The sequence below is a fragment of the Lepidochelys kempii genome, chromosome 2 (assembly GCF_965140265.1).
Source record: "Lepidochelys kempii isolate rLepKem1 chromosome 2, rLepKem1.hap2, whole genome shotgun sequence".
NCBI classification, from domain to species: Eukaryota; Metazoa; Chordata; order Testudines; family Cheloniidae; genus Lepidochelys; species Lepidochelys kempii.
In genome coordinates, this window is record NC_133257.1 from 233,764,618 (window position 1) to 233,783,657 (window position 19,040).

Consider the following 19,040-nt stretch of genomic DNA (forward strand, 5'->3'; position numbering starts at 1 on the left):
ACTACTCTGTTTCTCAACCTTTCCCATCCTTCTCCTTTCTTCCCATTTCATATTTCCTCCCCCCTCCATTCAATGGTCTTCACACTAAATCCCTTCCCTATTGCATCATCTAACATGATCATCAGTGAAATATTTGTAAGGCTAATATTCAAAGTGGTGTCACTAGGGGTATATTTACACTTTGAGATGGGGGTAGGATTCCCATCTCGAGGAGACATACATGTGCTAGTCTCATTGAGCTAGTGATCTAAAAATAGAGTGTAGCTATGGCAGTGTGAGCACTGGAAGAAGCTGGCTGCCCCAGAACATGCCCATCCAAGACCCTTTGCCTGTACTTGGGATGGCTAGCCCATCCTGCCACTGCCGTGCTATACACTCTTTTTAGCGTGCTACCTCAATGAGAGTTGCGTGAGTAGGTCTCCTTGAGCTGGGAATCACACCCCCACCTCAAAGTGTAGACAGACCCTGTAATTCAGCTTTAATACTCAAATTAAATTAATAGCCAGCAGGAGAGTTCCCCCATCAGCGCAGTTGTTTCAGGCTCAGGCTGTCTGCATTGTCTCAAAGACAAATCTGCATCATACCGTCTTGAGGGCGTTAATCTCTGTGTTTTCACAATCATAAGGGCTAGAAGTATATTTCTGAGAAATGAAAGCTTAAATTTTGCAGAATCTGGATATGTCATGAAGGCCACAAATGTCACCTAGTGTGGATCTGGCACTTGGACCCCTCAGACCTAGACTGCTTCAGTCTCTGTTGCATTCAAAGTTTGATCCACTCAAAATGTTAAAAAGGTTTGTTGACTCTCAAGCCCACCCACAGATGCTCATAGAAATACAGGTTTGGATAAGGCTTGGAAACAAAAAATGTAGAATGATTATTTCCTTCTGCTCTGTTGGCAACTTAGATCATTTTATAAATTGACCTGAAAAAGAGGGATCTGTGCTTTCTGCTATGACAAGGGAAGTTGAGTGGCACAAGTTTAACATACATTAAAAGCAGAAAATCCATCATAGTTAGTGTAAAAGTAACACTGCTCTTGTCTACTGAATTCTATGTAGTATGGAGATGCAGAGAGTGTCTGATCGCTCTGTGCTCAACCGGATCTTCAGTGGGCATTGTGCATTGTGTCAGGAATGGAGGATTGAGCATGTGTCTGAGCCATAAGGGGGACAAGGGCATAGCTGGTAGATCTTTAAACGTTGTGGGTGAAAAAAATCTGTGTCCGGCAAAGCAGACCTGCTACTCTTCCCATAATCTGCTATAGGAGCTGTAGCCTCTGTCCAGATGTCCTGGCCTGTTGGGGCCAGGATGACTTCATGTAGAGCAAAGCCCAAATAAAAAGATTTTGCTTGATTTCTCAAGATTTGCCCCCAAATACTCACCTGCTTAGGTATATTGTTGTATACCAGATGGACTATCAGGAGAGGAGTGGAAAGATGGTTTTGTGATTATTGTGCTGAACTGGAAATGAGACTTGCTTCCTCACATGTATAATGGGGATAACAGTACTTCCCTACTACGTAGGAAGTTCTGGTGATAGATAAGTATCTGAGAACTTTACAGACATTAATTCAAGTGCCGGGAGGAGAGGAGGGGCAAATCAGTACCTAGATATAATACATCGCCCACCCATGTGTTGCAAATACATCTTTACTTGCAGGAAAACAGATGGGAATGTTAGACATTAGCAGGAACAGGCAAATATTTGATTAATTTTCAGTGGAACATTTGTGAATTTACCACAAGTTTCTGCTACTTGTAAAAGTCTATTTAATTTGTTTTTATGAAAAAAAGTCTGTTTAGATAAATCTTTGCTTATTGTGTTGTTTCTTTCTTCTTCTTCTGAATGCAACTCAGGTGTAATGTCTTTGCTGAGGCCTCTTCTGTTGGACGTGGTCCCAACTATTCAACAGACTGCTGCTTTGGCTCTTGGGAGACTTGCCAATTATAATGATGACCTGGCAGAGGCGGTTGTTAAGGGAGACATTCTTCCACAGCTTGTATATTCACTGGCTGAACAGAATGTAAGGAATTTTTATTGTGAAAAAAAATTCAGTGAAAAAAACATAATGAACTGTCTTGACTCTTAGTGCAGTAATACATGTACTGAAGTTACGTATAGCATGTACATTGGTCTCCTGGTAGGTCAAAATATACTGTAGTCATAATTGTAACTCAATGAGACGTTTAAAAATTCTTATTTTGCATTATCTGTAATATATTCATGGAAGCTTTATTTTTCTGAAGTGTTAATGAAAGGATTTGTAGAAGGCTAATTTTTTTTAAATAATCAGAAATGCTGTACTGATAATTGGTTAGAATTTGTCTTTAATTCTGAATGCTTATAAAATGCACATAAATTGAACTGCAGTTATCCTGTAGTTAACATCTCCAAACATGAACATTTGGAAACTTTTATAGCATAAGGAATATAAAATCTAATTATTGGCACAGACACAGTACAATACATTAAAAGGATTTAATCTGCTTGTTTGTCAAATAAAATGTCATATGATATAGCACAAATATATCTGACATGCTCTTCCCCACTTTTCCTACAGTATTTGGATGGATTCCAATTTTAGGATCCTAACTTAGGTTAACAGCAATGTTTTCATGCTTAGTTCCTAGTGATTGGAAAATACAGAAATTTGAGAGTTAAAATATGGCTACAATTCCAATTTATTTAACTGCATTTAGATTGTAGTTTTGTTGTTTTAGATTTAGAAGAATTAAAAATATCAATGCTTATCACTGAAATGAAATTACATAGCTTTTCATCTTTTGAGAATTCAGAAGTTATCACTAATCAAGTAATATTTTCATTGTTGCATATCTGATTAATACTTCTACAGTCATAATAAAATTACATATTATTATTGAAGGAAATCACCCATTCATTCTAAAATATGTGTATATAGTATGGAAGCAAAGTAGGACTTAGACAAAGTTATAAATAATTTGGTTATTTAACTGTATTTTAAAGAGAGAAAATTATGGTCTTTGTTGTTTGTTTGATGTTACACCATTTATTTGATAGCAGAAACTATACAAAGTTAACATAGATGCTTTGACTTATCTTTTCCATTTTAGTGTCTATACTGTCAATGCATCCAGGAGGCAGCTGTGATTCAAAATCACTTGGGGCATCAGCAAGATTAGTGTGAGGTCACAGAAGGCCTACCGTGCTTTAGTGACTGAGGGCAAGTGAAGGAAACTAATTATCCAGTTCATACAGAGTTTAGCAAGACATACAAGTAATTTGTTAGTTCCTATGGGCAATTCCCTATGCATTCCTTTTCCATTCATTTTATGCATCAGTATAAAAAAGGATCAGATCCTGTGAGCACTCCATACGTGGAACTTCCATTGACTTGTACATGTGCAGGAATTACAGGATCAAACATCAGATCAGTGTTTTGTCATATAAACTGAGTGAAAATAAAAAAGGTTTTATAGCACATTCTAAATGCTTTTTGTGAATGTGTTTTATTTCAAGAACAACATATTGTGAATAAGAATAAACCGTAAAAAGTGTCTTTTCCCCACAGTATAACAGGAATAATGCACATGCACATACAGGAGGGTGTATAATGGGGCAGATCCTCAGCTGGTGTAAACTGGCATAGCTCCATTTAGCTATGCCAGTTTACACCAGCTGGGATCTGCCCTATCATGGATATATTATTCCTATTAAATTATGCTTTGGGCAGAGAAACACATTTTTTAGGGTTATTATTCTTATTCAAAATATCTTTTTCATTAAAAGCAACCTATTTTTCAATTTCAGAACCAGGTTCTTCTGCCACTGAAGTCCTGGGGAGTTCTGCCATTTTAATTTCACTGGGATCAGGCCCTTAGGCTAACATCTGTCAATTTGCACACTAACTACATGAAGACTAGATTTTGTCTGGCCCATTTTTATAGGTGTAGCACGGTTCACTTAGGGGCCAGCAGGCCTAGTAGGTTGGCCACAGCTCATTAATTTCCAAAGTCCTGAGGGAGGGGTCCTTGTCAGGCAGTCTGGGGGCATGTTAGCCAAGTTACAGTCTGTCCTTTTCTGGGTTGCCCTCAGTTGGGCTAGGGGAAGACGGAAGGGTAGGGAGAGCTGGGCCCTCCTTCTCAACTGGATCCTGGACCAGGGACCAAAGGGAGGATGGGGGTGCTATGCTTCCATCCCCACTAACTGATACCCCAGATCAGCCTTCCGTGGGCCACTTCCTATCTTCACAGTGCTCTCTTCAGTTTGGAACATGGTCACAGCCCTCTGCTTCCCTCCTCACAGAAGGTTGTTCAAGCAGTCTCAGTGATTCAGGTAGTCAGCTGGGGCTTCCAAATTGCGGTGTCCAATGATTTCCCCCTTGTCAGGTAGAAGGGGAAAGAAAAAGCGGTCAGGACCCTGGCTGTCCATTGAGGTCTTACCCACGGTCCAGGTTCTTCTCCTAACTGGCTTCCTTCTTATAGACAGCCTTTCCTTCACTCTCCCCCCAGCTTGATTCCCAGAGTCCCATTTTAAGCAGGTCCTCCATTTGGAGCATATTCTGCAGCTGCTGAGGGGCAGGGCCTTCTTGGCTTGGTCTTGCTCCTTTAGTCTTAGTGAGGGGTCTGTAAACCCCATCACAATAGGCATGTAGGAGGTGTTGGCCCTCAGATGCTTCACAATCACCTGTGTACTCCCCACACAAAGCCAAGGCACAATCTTGGTAACTGCTCAGAGAAAGGACAAGGACTGCTCCCTAGGGAGCGTTACCTAGGGAGGTGGTAGAATCTCCTTCCTTAGAAGTTTTTAAGGTCAGGCTTGACAAAGCCCTGGCTGGGATGATTTAATTGGGGATTGGTCCTGCTTTGAGCAGGGGGTTGGACTAGATGACCTTCTGGGTTCCTTCCAACCCCGATATTCTATGATTCTATGATTGATTCTAGTGCCCACAGGGGCACAAGGAACCCAAAGGGGGTAGGGAAGAGAGGTGGCCAGGTGTACAAAGGGGAGCATGCTATGCTGTCCTAAGAGAGTTAGAGAGGAAGGGTGATCCAGTGTTTAGGGTACTAGCTTGGGACTTGAGAGACGTTGAGCAGATCATTTAGGGCCAGCATTTTAATGGTATGTAGGTACTTAATGATGTACATAGGCAGCCAGTGGAATTTATAACAGCACATAAAGCAGGCTAGTGCCTAATTCTCATAGACTTCATTGAAACTTAGGCATCCAACTCACTTAGGAATTTTTGAAAATCTTATTAGGCATCTATCTGCATCATTAGGTGCCTAAATACTCTTGAAAATCTGTCCATTAGTCTGTGTGTTCCCCATCTGTAAAATGGAAGTAATATTATTGGGCTTGTGAGGATAAATACATTCTACAGTATTGGAGGCCATATAAATATCTTAGATAGAATCTGTCCTGGAGCTTGCCCTGTGCTGGGGGCAGATAGGTGCATAACATACACAGTCTGGTCCAACAGATCAGATTTATTGTATTTGCATAGCTTTTGTGAGTTGTGAGCATTCATTTATGCAGATATATGTATCTTTCCTGTTACCTTTTTGTCACACCTCCTCAACCCTCCCATTTTGTCTGTTTGTTTATCTATTGCATATTGTCAGCATCTTAGATTGTGAACTGACTATGGCAGGGTCTGTATGTGTTAATTGTCTGTTCAGTGTCTTGTACAATGGAGCCTTCATCCCTAATTTGGGTACTTATGTGCTACTGCAATAGGAATTAATAAATAGTAATAGTAAAATACTTATTTTAATATTTGTTCTGATCTTTTTGATTTTTGAAGTAAATGATGTCAGTAAAAACGTATGTTTTGTTTTGTTTCCAATTTGTGTAGCGTTTCTACAAGAAAGCAGCTGCATTTGTGTTAAGAGCGGTTGGTAAACATTCTCCTCAGCTAGCCCAAGCAATAGTTGATTGTGGAGCACTGGATACACTTGTGATTTGCTTGGAAGATTTTGACCCTGGAGTAAAGGAAGCTGCAGCCTGGGCACTTGGGTATATTGCCAGACATAATGCAGGTAATAGGTTTTGTGTGTGCTATCTTTCACCGTACTATTGTTTGTTTAAAAGAGATTACACATTGTGATAAGTTGATTTATTCTAATTTATAACTCAGAAAATGATTTCTCCCCAACATTAAATCTTACATTTGGAACTGAATTCTACTCTATTTTACCAATCCACCAAGTTTCAGATCTTGTGTAACACCTGTATATTTGGCAGATCTTAATGCCTGGCAACATGAGAGAGGCATTCCCCCATGAAATGCCCTTTGGCTTAGGAGGAGATGCATTGGGATGAGGACCAGCAAACCACAGATTCTGACTTCACCCCTTTTACTGAGTGGTTTTAATATTTCTGTGCACTTCATAGCCCTTATTACTGAACAAGGACTCCTAATCCCTCCAGCATTTATTCCCTTACTTAACAAATAGCATAACTGAGAGGTTGTACAACATCACTTCTGGGAAAACTCGGAATAGAACTGATGTCACCTAACATCACAGAACCAAATCTCATCTGCTTGGCTGCACTGCCTTTCAGAACAAATGTGCCAAATCTATTGGCTTGACTATACTATCTGTAATCATTGCTCTTAACCTCTAGACCACACTCTTCTCCCAGAGCCAGGAACAGATCCCAGGAATCTGGTACCCAACAGTCTACTACTCTCTCACATATAGTTGTGTAACATTACTTTTAATGTGTATATCATGTTCCTATTTAAGGGCTGATCCAGGGTAATAGCTTACTTCTACCAGCTGTTCCTTTAGTTCAAGTGGTAGAGGGTTGTGCTGTGGAGTTAAGGGTTGTGAGGTCAAATTCCCCTGACCACTTGTATTTGGGGGGGAAATAGCTGGTGTTTATTTGGATGAAAGAGCTTAGTGTGTTAACCCTGGAATAATTGTAGCTGTTGAAATGATTTTATATTCTGAAATATTGTATTTAGTATGAATTTTGTTGTTTTTATGTGAGTGTGCACTTGATTATAGATTGTGGGAGATCTTGCTTATATGTCCAGAGAGTAGGAGACCTTGCTTGTGTAAGCTCCCAAAAGGTCAGCACTTGACTTAATAAAGTCATCTTTCCAGAACTTCTGTCCATGTAGACCAAGCTCCTACCTCTTCCTGATGGAACAGCTCAACTTCTGACTTTTGACAACAACTTCTGACAACAAATCCGGCTTTTTCGTTTCTGTCCAGCCCTCTTCCCATCCCAGTTTCCTTTAGTGAATCACAGTGCTAGCTCTTCCAGTCCGACACTGCTACTTTGAACATTTTGATACTACCTTGTGAGATGATTTGGGCCATAGGTGTAACTGTCTCATTACAAAGGGTCAAGCATGGTCCACAAGCTAGAGAAAGAAATCTAGGAAGAAAGGTAGGAAAGAAAACACTTTAATTTCTGATGCACACATATAAAAAGATCCAAGTGTAATTGATAGGAAATAGCTTCTGCTGGTTCTGATTCCCAACATCACCCCCAAACTTCAGAGTAACAGCCGTGTTAGTCTGTATTCGCAAAAAGAAAAGGAGTACTTGTGGCACCTTAGAGACTAACCAATTTATTAGAGCATAAGCTTTCGTGAGCTACAGCTCACTTCATCAGATGCATCTGATGCATCTGATGAAGTGAGCTGTAGCTCACGAAAGCTTATGCTCTAATAAATTGGTTAGTCTCTAAGGTGCCACAAGTACTCCTTTTCTTTACCCCCAAACTTGTAAGTCCTAGAATTGCAGTTCTTTTTCAGGTGTTTTCAAGTATTGTCTGAGTAATTGGCCCTAATTTCAGACTGCTTCAGTGAATGTGTGATCTTGTCTCATCAGGTCCACTTAGATAACTGGCTAGGTGATAGTACTGATGAAAAGGATCTGAGGGGTTATAGTGGATCTCAAATTGAATATAAGTCAACAATGTGATGCAGGTGCAAAAAAGTCTAATGTAATTCTGGGGTATTTTATCAAGAGTATCGTATGTAAGACACGGGAGGTAATTATCCCATTCCACTCTGCATTGGTGAGACCTCAGCTGAAGCACAGTCTGCAATTCTGGGCTCCACACGTTAGGAAAGATATGGATAAATTGGAAACAGTCCAGAGGAATGCAACAAAAATTATGCCAGGTTTAGTAAACCTGCCCTATGAGGAAAAATTAAAGTAACTGAGTATGTTTAGTCTTGAGAAAAGAAAACAGGAGGAGGACCTGATAACAGATACATTAAGGGCTGTTACAAAGAGGAGGTTATCAGTTGTTCTCCATGTTCAAGAAGTAATGAGCTTAATCTCAGGAAGATTTAGGTTTGATATTAGGAAAAACTTTCTAATTATAAAGGATAGTTACGTTCTGGAATAGGCTTCCAAGGGGCGTTGTGGAATCCCCATCACTGGAGGCTTTTAAGAACAGGTTGGATAGTCTAGATTTACTTGGTTCTGCCTCAGCACAGGGGACTAGGTTTGATGACCTCTCAAGGACCTTTCCAGCCCTACATTTCTGTGATTATATGAAAACAAGCCACATTCTCAAAGCCATTGTCTCAGGGCATTGGTATGAGATAGAGCTTTGCACCTATTTGTCATCAGTTTGAATCCAGTCCAGTTCAGTAGGGATTAAAAATTACCATCTAATGGATGTTTGGTGGCCCCTGTATAAGAGAAGTTTGACAGATCTCAGTTCCAGCTCCTGCATCATAAGCTATGCTTTGCATGAATTGGCAGACCTGAGAGAAAGACGAACAACTGGATGAATCGTGGAGACTGAAATACCTGTTTTCCCTAATGGAAGTTCTCCTCCAGCACCCTGTTTAGGATTGATGCATGCTGGCAGTGTGTGGGACTTCATCAGAGCCATCAAGCAAATCCTCTAATCAGCAATAAATTCATACAATTTGTTTAATACTAACATTATTGTTATATGCAAATTAGTTAATTAAAATATACATAAAATGTTACACATGAAGGGGAATCTTTCATACCATGAGGCTGTGAGGTTAAAGCCCTAGAATCCCCCTCTCTCTGATTCTAGGACTTGGATCCTAGTTGTTGCACAAAACTTGGTGGCTATGATTTTAGTTTATAAATGAATAGAAATAAGGCCTGGTTGGTCGCTTAGCAGTATAATCTCATGGCTTCATAGAGAGAACAATAGTTGGAATACTCATCTCAGTTCTTCATGAAGATGTGTGAGTATTGTATCAATCCTGTGTCAGCTTCAACTGACTGATCTGGATGGGATACAATGTTCTAAAGGTAACAAAGGACTCAGGGCCCAGTCCAACTCCCCTTGAGGTAAATGGGAGTTTTGCATTTGTGATAGCTGCCATCTTGGTCAACATACGAGAAAGATTGATCCCAGAACTGCTACAGGTCATACAGGGGCCACCAAACATCAAGAGCCAAGGCTCTGTAGCTGTGGAACATAACTCCTATCCTTTGCAGAGTGGCACAGAGGAGGGACCTGTGATATACTCACTAGTGGCAGGTTTTAGAGGAGTAGCTGTGTTAGTCTGTATTAGCAAAAACAACGAGGAGTCCTTTTGGCACCTTAGAGACTAACAAATTTACTTGGGCATAAGCTTTCATGGGCTGTAACCTACTTCATCAGATGCATGGAGTGAAAAATACACTGATGAAGTGGGTTATAGCCCACGAAAGCTTATGCCCAAGTAAATTTGTTAGTCTCTAAAGTGCCACAAGGACTCCTCGTTGTTTTTGTTGATACAGACTAACACGGCTACCCCTCTGAAGCCTGTCATTATAGTTGAATTTGTCTGCCTACACCAGCAGCTTAGCTGTGCATTTGGTTCCCTGTAGCCATGCTTCCACTCTTACTTATCGGATTGCTTGCCCTCTTTCTGACTCTGGTGGTGATTTCCATTTTGCACCAAGACCTCTCCTCTATGGAGGGCCAGAAGATTCATTTTGTAGCCCCTAGCTTTTCACTTCCTGCCCTCTTATCTTTACAATTCATCATCATCATCACTCCCATAACCACATTGGTCGTTGGGGCACCATCACTGATGAGCAATCAACCAATTACTATTAACTAACACTTTTTTACACTAGTAATAGTCAAATGTTCATTTCTTTTGACACTTCTGGGGCCTGATCCCAAGCTTTTGGAAGTCAGCGTAAAAACTCAAATTGACTTCATTGGACTTTGAATTAGTCTCTTAATGACTGCTGCTCCCTGTTCACTTTCCATTTCTGGTGAACAACAAAACTCATGACTTGATCTCAGCTTCATTTAGGTACAACTCCATCCTCTCCATTGACTTTCCATTGTCTGTAATCTTGGTGTCATTGACTCTGAGGTTTCCTTATCCCTTCACATTTCCCATGTCTGCAAATCTTCCTGTTGGCCTCTCTACAGTGTTGCCATGTATGTCAGTGCCTTGACTCTACCTTGCTGGAATCCTCCTTTCATTTTTGGTTATCTTGACGATAGCAATTCCTTTTCACAGACCTCTCCTGTTGCCCAGCATAATGCTTCCTGCTTTCTCTTGTGGACAGAGAAGAACTGCCACATCATCCATGTGACCAGACAATTCCCCTTGTTCCCCATTTCAGGTTCCAGTTCAAAACTACCCTTCTTGTTTCCTAAAATCTTTCAAGGACCAGCACCAGACTGCCTCAGGAACCTCTCCTCTCTCTGCTTCTCCTCCCTCTGTTCATTAGACACTGGCCTCCTCTCTGTCTCTCCACATAATCTTTCTACTTTTTGTGATGAAGATGCTTTTATTGTATCTCCTTCCATCCAGATCAGCTTCCCTATCTTTTTTTGTCTCTCCATTTGCTTTCAAACTTCATCTGAAAAAATATTTTTTCTCCCTTTCCTTATCAGTTTTTCCACCCTCTCTCTCCCTCTGCGTGTGTGTGTGAGAGAGAGTGAGAGAAAAAAACTTTGCAATTGTATAATTTAACTCTCTAAAGTGTCTTGGGGGGGTATAGTTTGAATGAAAGACACTATAGAAAGTGAAGCTATATTGAATCTCTCTTTTTGAGAAAAATAAATTTTGTTTCACATGTGCACTTTGCAAATAAACACAAGCAAATGAGAAGGTTTCTGAAAACAGATGATGAGTGTTTCTTTGACCACTGCTCTTTCTTAATGCATGTTGGCAGGGCTTAAACTGGGCTGTGTCAACTCAAAAAATGTATGGATGGAAAAAATCATTTGGCCACTAGTGGAGAGAGAACACAGACCTAATGACAGCATTTGGGAAGTACATTTGGGATTTTGGGCACGGAGAGCAAGGGAAATGATGGGGTAGGGTATGACAGTGAGGATAGGTAGCAAGATTGGGGGCAGGGGGAAATGAATGGTTGGAATCTTGCGTCTCTCCTTAAACACTGACATGAGCAAATATGGGGCCTGATCCCCTCCCCCATGCTACAGGAAAGCTTATAGGAGAGGGCTAAAGGAATTAAAATCTCCACAAGGTAAACATCACAGAGATTTCTCTGCAATTTTTCTGTTGGGGGAAGAATTTGTCCCAGTCCCCCCTAAAGAACAGGCCACAGGGACCACACACAAAGCTCTTGAATCTTGGGGAATCAGAGATAAGCCAGGGCCACTGAATTTGTCATTGGCTGACCCTACTCTTTGGCAGCGTAGCTCCAACAAAGCCATGCCGAGAAGGAACCCTTTAAATGGAGATTTTCCCATCAGTGTTATGCCCCAGGCCATGTTACATTTCCGTCTTGGGCTATGCTAGGCATTAGTGGTGTGGGGGGATGGGAATGATATGTGTTTCCCTGCAGCCCTGTCTCAACCTGCTCACTCCTCTGTCAGCCCACCTTCCCCCTACCTTTGTGGATCTTAGGGGTGCAGTTGGGAGCCTACATTAATTATAGGTTTCAGAGGAACAGCCGTGTTAGTCTGTATTCGCAAAAAGAAAAGGAGTACTTGTGGCACCTTAGAGACTAACCAATTATTACATTAATTATGTCTTCAGCCATGCAAACAGATACATCTTACAAACAATATCAGAAAAGCAGATACTCATGGTTCATATTGGTCATGTTTAAATAAGTATTTAAATGTCATCAGTCTTCTAGACCTTCAGAAAAGATTTAAACTAAATCACACTTAGTTTGTGTTCCTTTTTAAATTTTGTGGGTCATTAATTTAAAAAAAAGTGTTAGGGCTTAGCGGTGACCTTAAGACATTATACCACTTCTCCTCTTCATCCTCTTTCTTTATAAAAGGTGATGACAATATCCTGACAGTAAGCCACGAAATATATTTTTCCAGCAGCGTCACCTATCTCCTTGATGTGATTTCCTTGGCATCATCTCCTTGGCAGTCTTCAGGCAATTGCGATGGTGCCTTTGAAGTTGCCTCTAAAGAGGCTGTTACATTAGTAGGCTGCTCAGCTGGACTGTCTGTTTTTATTTTTCTGGATATTCTCTTTCTTTAACTGACCTTTTGATTAGGAGTAAATCATGTGTCTATATCAATTAGTATACAATACCAAAACATATTTTTGGTGGGAGTCAAGTATTACTTTACACATTTTTCATTAAAAATACATAAAATGCAACAGTTTGTCACTTGCATTCAATATCTTTGTGCTCAAATAACCTTCTTTACTAAATTTTGTTTTGAAGTCATGAATTGTAAATGCACACTCCAACACAGAGTTTTGTTGAAATCCTGGGCTTTGTATATATATGTATCGCTTTACCTTTTAGAGAGAGAGATCTGCTGTGTGAGTGTGTATTAGATGCATATGACTTGGGTACATACGCAAATCCCTAATTTTCAATAAAATAGTTCTTTGAAAGTGAACCCTGGAAGATTAATTGTAATAATCTTTTAAAAATTCCTGTATTTATAATATAAATATTGCTTCATAAAAACAATTACTTTAACCATGTAAAGTCCTAAGTACAGTGTAAAAACATGTGTGTTCAATGCATGTCAGGGTGAGCATCTGTGGTCTACTAATTCAAAAAACACATAGAGTCATAAAGATGATTTGGGTACTAACAAAATACAAGCAGCATAATGACTGCATAACTATACATACTTAATGAAAGATTGTGTGTGTGTAAAAAATGTGTGTGTGTGTGTATATATATGTATATGTTTCTTAATATGGATTAAGTCCTTGATTGATGGACTGTAAATGAAAAGCTAAGCTAGGTCCTTGAAATACAATAGCCATATGTTGCCATGGTACTGTAAACCAAGTTAAATGTTAAAGATAAGAATGGATGTGCATAACAAGGATAGAACGTAGCAAAACCTTATTTAAGACACTAAAAGGTTATTTGAAACTAATGTGTTTTGTATTCATTCCTCAACATCTTAAAATGGCTATCATGTAGTTTTTGCACCTCATTATCTAATAATTTCTTATTTCATTACTGTGATTAATGCCAGATACAGGGAAAGAGCTAATGAATTTCTAATACTACAGTTCTTGAATAAGTCAGCTAATTACATGTTTTTTTTAAATTAAGATGAAGTTAGCTAAGGATGTTGTGCTAAACTCAAATGCATAATCTCACAATGACAATACACCTCATTTAGCTAAATATATGTGGTAGAATTTGTATTTTAGTGCCATCAAAATGTTCTTCTTTTAAATGGACGGTGGCAATTCCTAGTGGGGTTCTGTTACAAAACAAGGTGCATTTTTTTTTCAATGAACAGTGTAAAACATATGTTTTTTAAAAAATAGTAATACTGTATTTGGCACATGATCCATATTAATATCTGCTTATCATTTAAATGGACAAAATGTTGTCTAATTAGGGTGGTTGGTAAAATTTTGGTACTTTAGCTTTCTCTGTTGTTAGCCATGCATAAAATGCTTGCCTATTGATCAGTGCAGAATAGCCAGGGCTTAAACAGCTGACATCTGCTTACTCTTTTTTTTTTTTTTTTAAACACAGAATAACAAACCATTTCAGCTTAATCTACCTCAAATGTGTGCATGTAAATGGGGGTCCATCTATTGACCTGTATTCTTTTCAGTTGTGGATTGGTCCACATGGTTTATGAAACCAGGAGGGCTGATTTGAAATGCAGATGTCGAGACAGTGAAGTACACCCTCCCCTTTTTCCTTTGCTCTATCTGTCAGGGTGAAAAATGGCTTGCACAAGGGTCAGTCACCCATACTCACTTAATTACTTTTCTTGGACCTACAGAACTGTCACAAGCTGTGGTGGATGCAGGAGCTGTTCCTCTTTTAGTACTCTGTATCCAGGAGCCAGAAATTGCTTTGAAAAGGATTGCTGCCTCAGCCCTCAGTGATATTTCAAAGCATTCTCCAGAGTTAGCCCAGACAGTAGTGGATGCGGGGGCTATTGCTCACTTAGCTCAGATGATCCTGAACCCTGATGCTAAACTGAAGGTACTTAAAATTTTTTTTTCTAAATTACACCAGGCATTATTTGTTACTAAACTGAGGACATTGGTATCCATATTTATTTAGAAAGATCTTATTGAAATGTCTAACAAAAAAAGCATAACTACACAGTTGATAAAGAGTTCTGATTATTTTTGTGTGTTCAATAGCTCCTCAATAAGGAACAGTGAAACTAGTCTTTCAAATGAATAGTGTTTGTGTTCTAGGGCAGCAGTGCACAGAGAGGTTTATGTAGTGACATCTAAGAAACAAATTTGGTGTTAAATGTAAAATCCAAGCCCCTAAACTTTAAGACCTGTTAAATGGATTTAATAGATATTACGTGTACAACCCAGTTACTGGAAAGCAGAGTTACACATTTCTGGTTGTGTTATAAAAACATTTTAGTTTAATATTTAAATACAATAATGTATTTGTTTTTGGAATACATTGAATATGTGTTTCAATAGCTCTTAAGTTGTCATATTTATAGTTTAGTTTATAGAAAATATAGTTCCATTCCTGTGTACAGTTTTACTGTCTTATTGTTACAGCTATAAATAAATAATAAAATATCATGATTAAAAAGAATATAGCTAAACACTTAAATGGAATATTTTAAATATAAGAGCTGTGGTCTCAATCTTATGCTTTGCAAGCAAAAGCAATTACTATAGGTTTCTATATTTTCTTTTATGATATAGTGTTAAATTATGACTTGTATTTGTGTTTCTGTTATATAGCATATTTTAAGAGGTAAACCTAAGGAGAAACTTTTATCAGATACTAGTGAATACTCTCAGCTATTAGACTGGTATGTGAATTGACTCAATATAGCTTTGGTTGTTTGCTCAGTGTTGCTTTGTTTTTTCATGGAGCAGATTGTGTGTATGATGATACTTTGTGTGTTGTGGGGTGTTTGTATAATAATAATAACTTATAAAACATTTTCTGTTTACTAGCGTCAGGTGCTTTCAGCTCTCAGCCAAATAGCAAAGCATTCTGTGGATCTTGCAGAAATGGCGGTTGAAGCAGAAATTTTCCCAGTTGTACTCACATGCCTGAAGGACTCAGATGAATATGTCAAGAAAAATGCTGCAACTTTAATTAGAGAGATAGCAAAGCACACGCCTGAGGTAACACCTTGAAAATGCAAATACAAGGTCGCATCATTAGATTTTACATTTTAAATACAATGCCGTATTATTCCGTCATTTGCTTTTAAAAAGGGAGGGCAAAAGGCTCTGTCATTTCCACTAGAAAAATATGGAAATGTTTTTGTTGGTGTTCTGAGATGTGAATTGAATATGAATTGGATTAGGAAACTATGAACAATGTACATAATTAGCTTTTCCTTACCAGTATGTCTCAGTGCAGAGAATGGGGAGTGCACTAATAATACTTCAACCACAAACATTAAAAAATTATGAGTCAAGATACCCTCTTATCCTTCCAATCATGAGATTGGCTTAAACATCACGAGGCATTTTAAAATGCTGGGATTTTTTTCTTTTCCTTCTGGTTGTTGAACCTTTAGGTGATACTTGAGTCACATTTCAGGTTTTTTCCACAGCCATAAAAACTTGCTTTTAAAAAGCAAGAAAAACTTGCTTTTAAAAAGCCTAGAAAGCTGAGCTTCTGAACTACAGAAACTGGAGGCTTGAAACTGAACGCTAAATATCATAAGACTCAAGATAAAATCACAAAAGTCGGCAACAATGGTCTGTGAATAATTGTGCCCTAACCAGGCTCTAGATAGAATCCTAATGACTCTCATTGACACTGGAAAGTTCTAATCCACAAGCTTGACTTTAGACTGATAGCTATTGGACCAAAATCATCCCTGCTGTAAATCAACTGAAGGAATTTGTGCAACACTAGAGCTGACTCTGGCCCCAGGACTTTTCTAAACTAGTCAGATATATCAGTTATATGAACATTCTGGAAATTGTCCCCTTGGCCTCCTTCTGCAAACACAAGGGAACTAGTGCAGCAGTAGGATTTGGTGAGCTCATGCAGTGGTCCAAACCCCCTCAGTGCTGTGGAGCACATCTCTACTGGACTTCCCTATGCATATTTGAGGGGACAGTGGAGTGGGGTGTGGGGCTGGTAGGTCTGGAGGTTGCAGTAGTAGTCATGGAATAGCTTTGTGGCTGTTCTACAGCCTAAAGGGAGGATTCCTTCCCCTCTCTCTTGGATTTCCCTTCTGTTTTCTGTGGCTGTGCACAGATACAAGTTTGACCCTAAGTGACTGCAGTCAACAGCCATGTAGAGTATTTATATTTTTAAAGTACTTAACTTTTAAAGCGGTCATCTTCTAACCAAGCTGTTGCATTAACAAAATGGTCCTGTTCCTAAAATGCTTTGGGAATTTTAGATAAAACTGAAAATACCCGTCAATATAGGTGGAAAAATCCCCCATAATAATATGAAATTAATATAATCTCTAAATGTTTGTGATGTCCTAAACCACTCAAATGATGCTGTCTAAGTGATGTTAGAGGTGACATCATTTGGAAAAATATAAACCACAGTTTAATCTACTCTGTGGGCATTAAAGACCCCAGTCCTGATTATTCTTTGCACCAAGGCTTCTTAGAGCAAATTACACATGAACCTGCTTTAAGGACTCTTCACACACTGAGTGGTGTAATTGGGCCTTAGTGTAAATGAGCATCTGGCTCAATATGTAAATTTCTACAAGTCATTAGCATGTTAAACTTTCGTCTGCATAATTCATCAATAAATACTTACTAAATAGATTTTTGGATTAGGCAAGTCCATAACGTTCAATGTCCAGCTTATCTTGCAGTAAAATTAATAGAAAACAGAGACATTCATCACACTGTCGACGTTTTGCTACACTATTAGCACTCATAAGTCCAAAGAATGGATCTGATTCATCACTCCGTTATTCCAGTTTTACTCCAGTGTGACTTGATTGTGAACAATAGAAATACACTTTTTAAAAAACAGGAGTGAAATACTTAATACTCTCCTGAGTATACTGCTTTATGGTTATAGATACGCTACAGTATCTAATTTCTCTAGTTTATTTTCTTTCAGCTTTCACAACTTATAGTCAATGCAGGAGGAGTTGCTGCTGTGATTGATTGTATTGGCAACTGCAAAGGAAACGTCAGGCTGCCTGGCATCATGATGCTTGGCTACGTAGCAGCTCATTCTGAGAACCTGGCAATGGCAGTGATCATCTCCAAGGTTAGCTCCTGCTTCCTTGTTTTCTTATAACCCTCACAGTGAGTTTCTGAGAAGAAGAGGTAGAATATAGTCCCACAAATGATTGGGTGGAGTGGTTTATTGATTTGTTTAGCAATGCACATCATAGAAAAAGTACCAGCATATTTTTCTGTTTTGTATGTCCCTTAGGTTTTGATCCTGCAAACACTTAATCACATGCTTAACTTTCAGCACTTGAGTAGCTTCACTGAAATCAGTGAAGTTACTCAAGCACTTAAAGTTAAGTACATGTTAACTTTAAGATCAGGGCCCTGGTTTTCAGTTATGTACTTACAGGTAACTATTAAGGAAAGAGTAAAACTACATCAGTATTAAATTTCACACTTGGCAGTAACAGTGCACTTAAACTGCTGATAAAACATATCCATTCTTTTCAATAATGAGACTAGGCAGTTGTATGTAATTTTTAGGTTAAATTATTCAGTATAAGAATTATAATTTGTGTGCCTTTATTAAATAAACAACTTAACCATATTACAATTTTTTAAAACATGTATAGTTTTGATACAAGATTACATACCCAGTGATATGAGTGCATCTTCTGTAATATTACTCAAAGTGTTCAAAATGATCGGACAGTCTGGAAAAGTAAGGTCCTTAATGAGTTGCTGCTTTTGTGCAATGTTGGTACGGATTGGTTTACCAGAAAAAGTATCTGTTGAAATGTAAAATTATGCTGAGTTGCATTTGCACACGCAAAGAAAAGAAAAGGTGTGACTTTATATAGCATGTTTCCTGTTAAAATGAATATTTGTGCCCACATAATAATCCTTTTTGAAACAAAAATTTATAATGGCATATCATTTACTAAACCACTATGACTGCACTGCTACTAGTATAATAAATTTACAACAAAAATCATCATGCTTACACACAATCTTGGTCCCTGAAATGCATTATATAGCTTGATTCAGCTGTGCATATGATACTTTGGATTTAATAAGTTTGATGTTTGTAGATTTTTCAGTTTTAAATGAATGTGTTTGATAATAATGTTGGAGGGTAGGTGAATTACCCTATGTGGAATAGTTGAGAAGAGGGTTTAATATTTCTTAAATATAATTGTATCTAACATAATGTTTTGATGTGTGTTAAGGCCAGTGGATAGTTGAATAGGTGTTATGCATTATCAAAATACATAATTCTAATTATAAACTGGGCATGACTAAGGGAGCAATCTAACTGACGAAGGTCCCAGCTCATGTGATTATGGGTCAACATCTCCCTAAGTAATAAGGTATTGGTCGTTCTTAGATCAATTGTGTCCAATGAAAAAGGAAAAAATGACATTATGAAAGACTCCTGTTCATAAAAAAAGTATAAAGTAAATAAAAAAGTACTAAAGACCTTGGAACATCAGTGTCTGACAAAAATGGCAGCTTTGCTTTCAGCTGCAGCCTGAATTGTGGCATCAGCTC

The 19,040-nt window shown here is 38.6% G+C and overlaps 1 protein-coding gene across 1 annotated transcript in view; it reads left to right on the plus strand.

Annotated features, from left to right (window-relative positions):
- Window positions 1-19,040, plus strand: part of SPAG6 (sperm associated antigen 6) — a 43,000-nt gene that overhangs the window by 10,618 nt on the left and 13,342 nt on the right. The window contains exons 3-7 of the mRNA XM_073334224.1: window positions 1,861-2,027; window positions 5,841-6,024; window positions 14,165-14,370; window positions 15,327-15,500; window positions 17,431-17,583. Coding sequence (XP_073190325.1) covers window positions 1,861-2,027; window positions 5,841-6,024; window positions 14,165-14,370; window positions 15,327-15,500; window positions 17,431-17,583 — 884 coding nt within the window. The remainder of the gene's footprint in view (window positions 1-1,860; window positions 2,028-5,840; window positions 6,025-14,164; window positions 14,371-15,326; window positions 15,501-17,430; window positions 17,584-19,040) is intronic.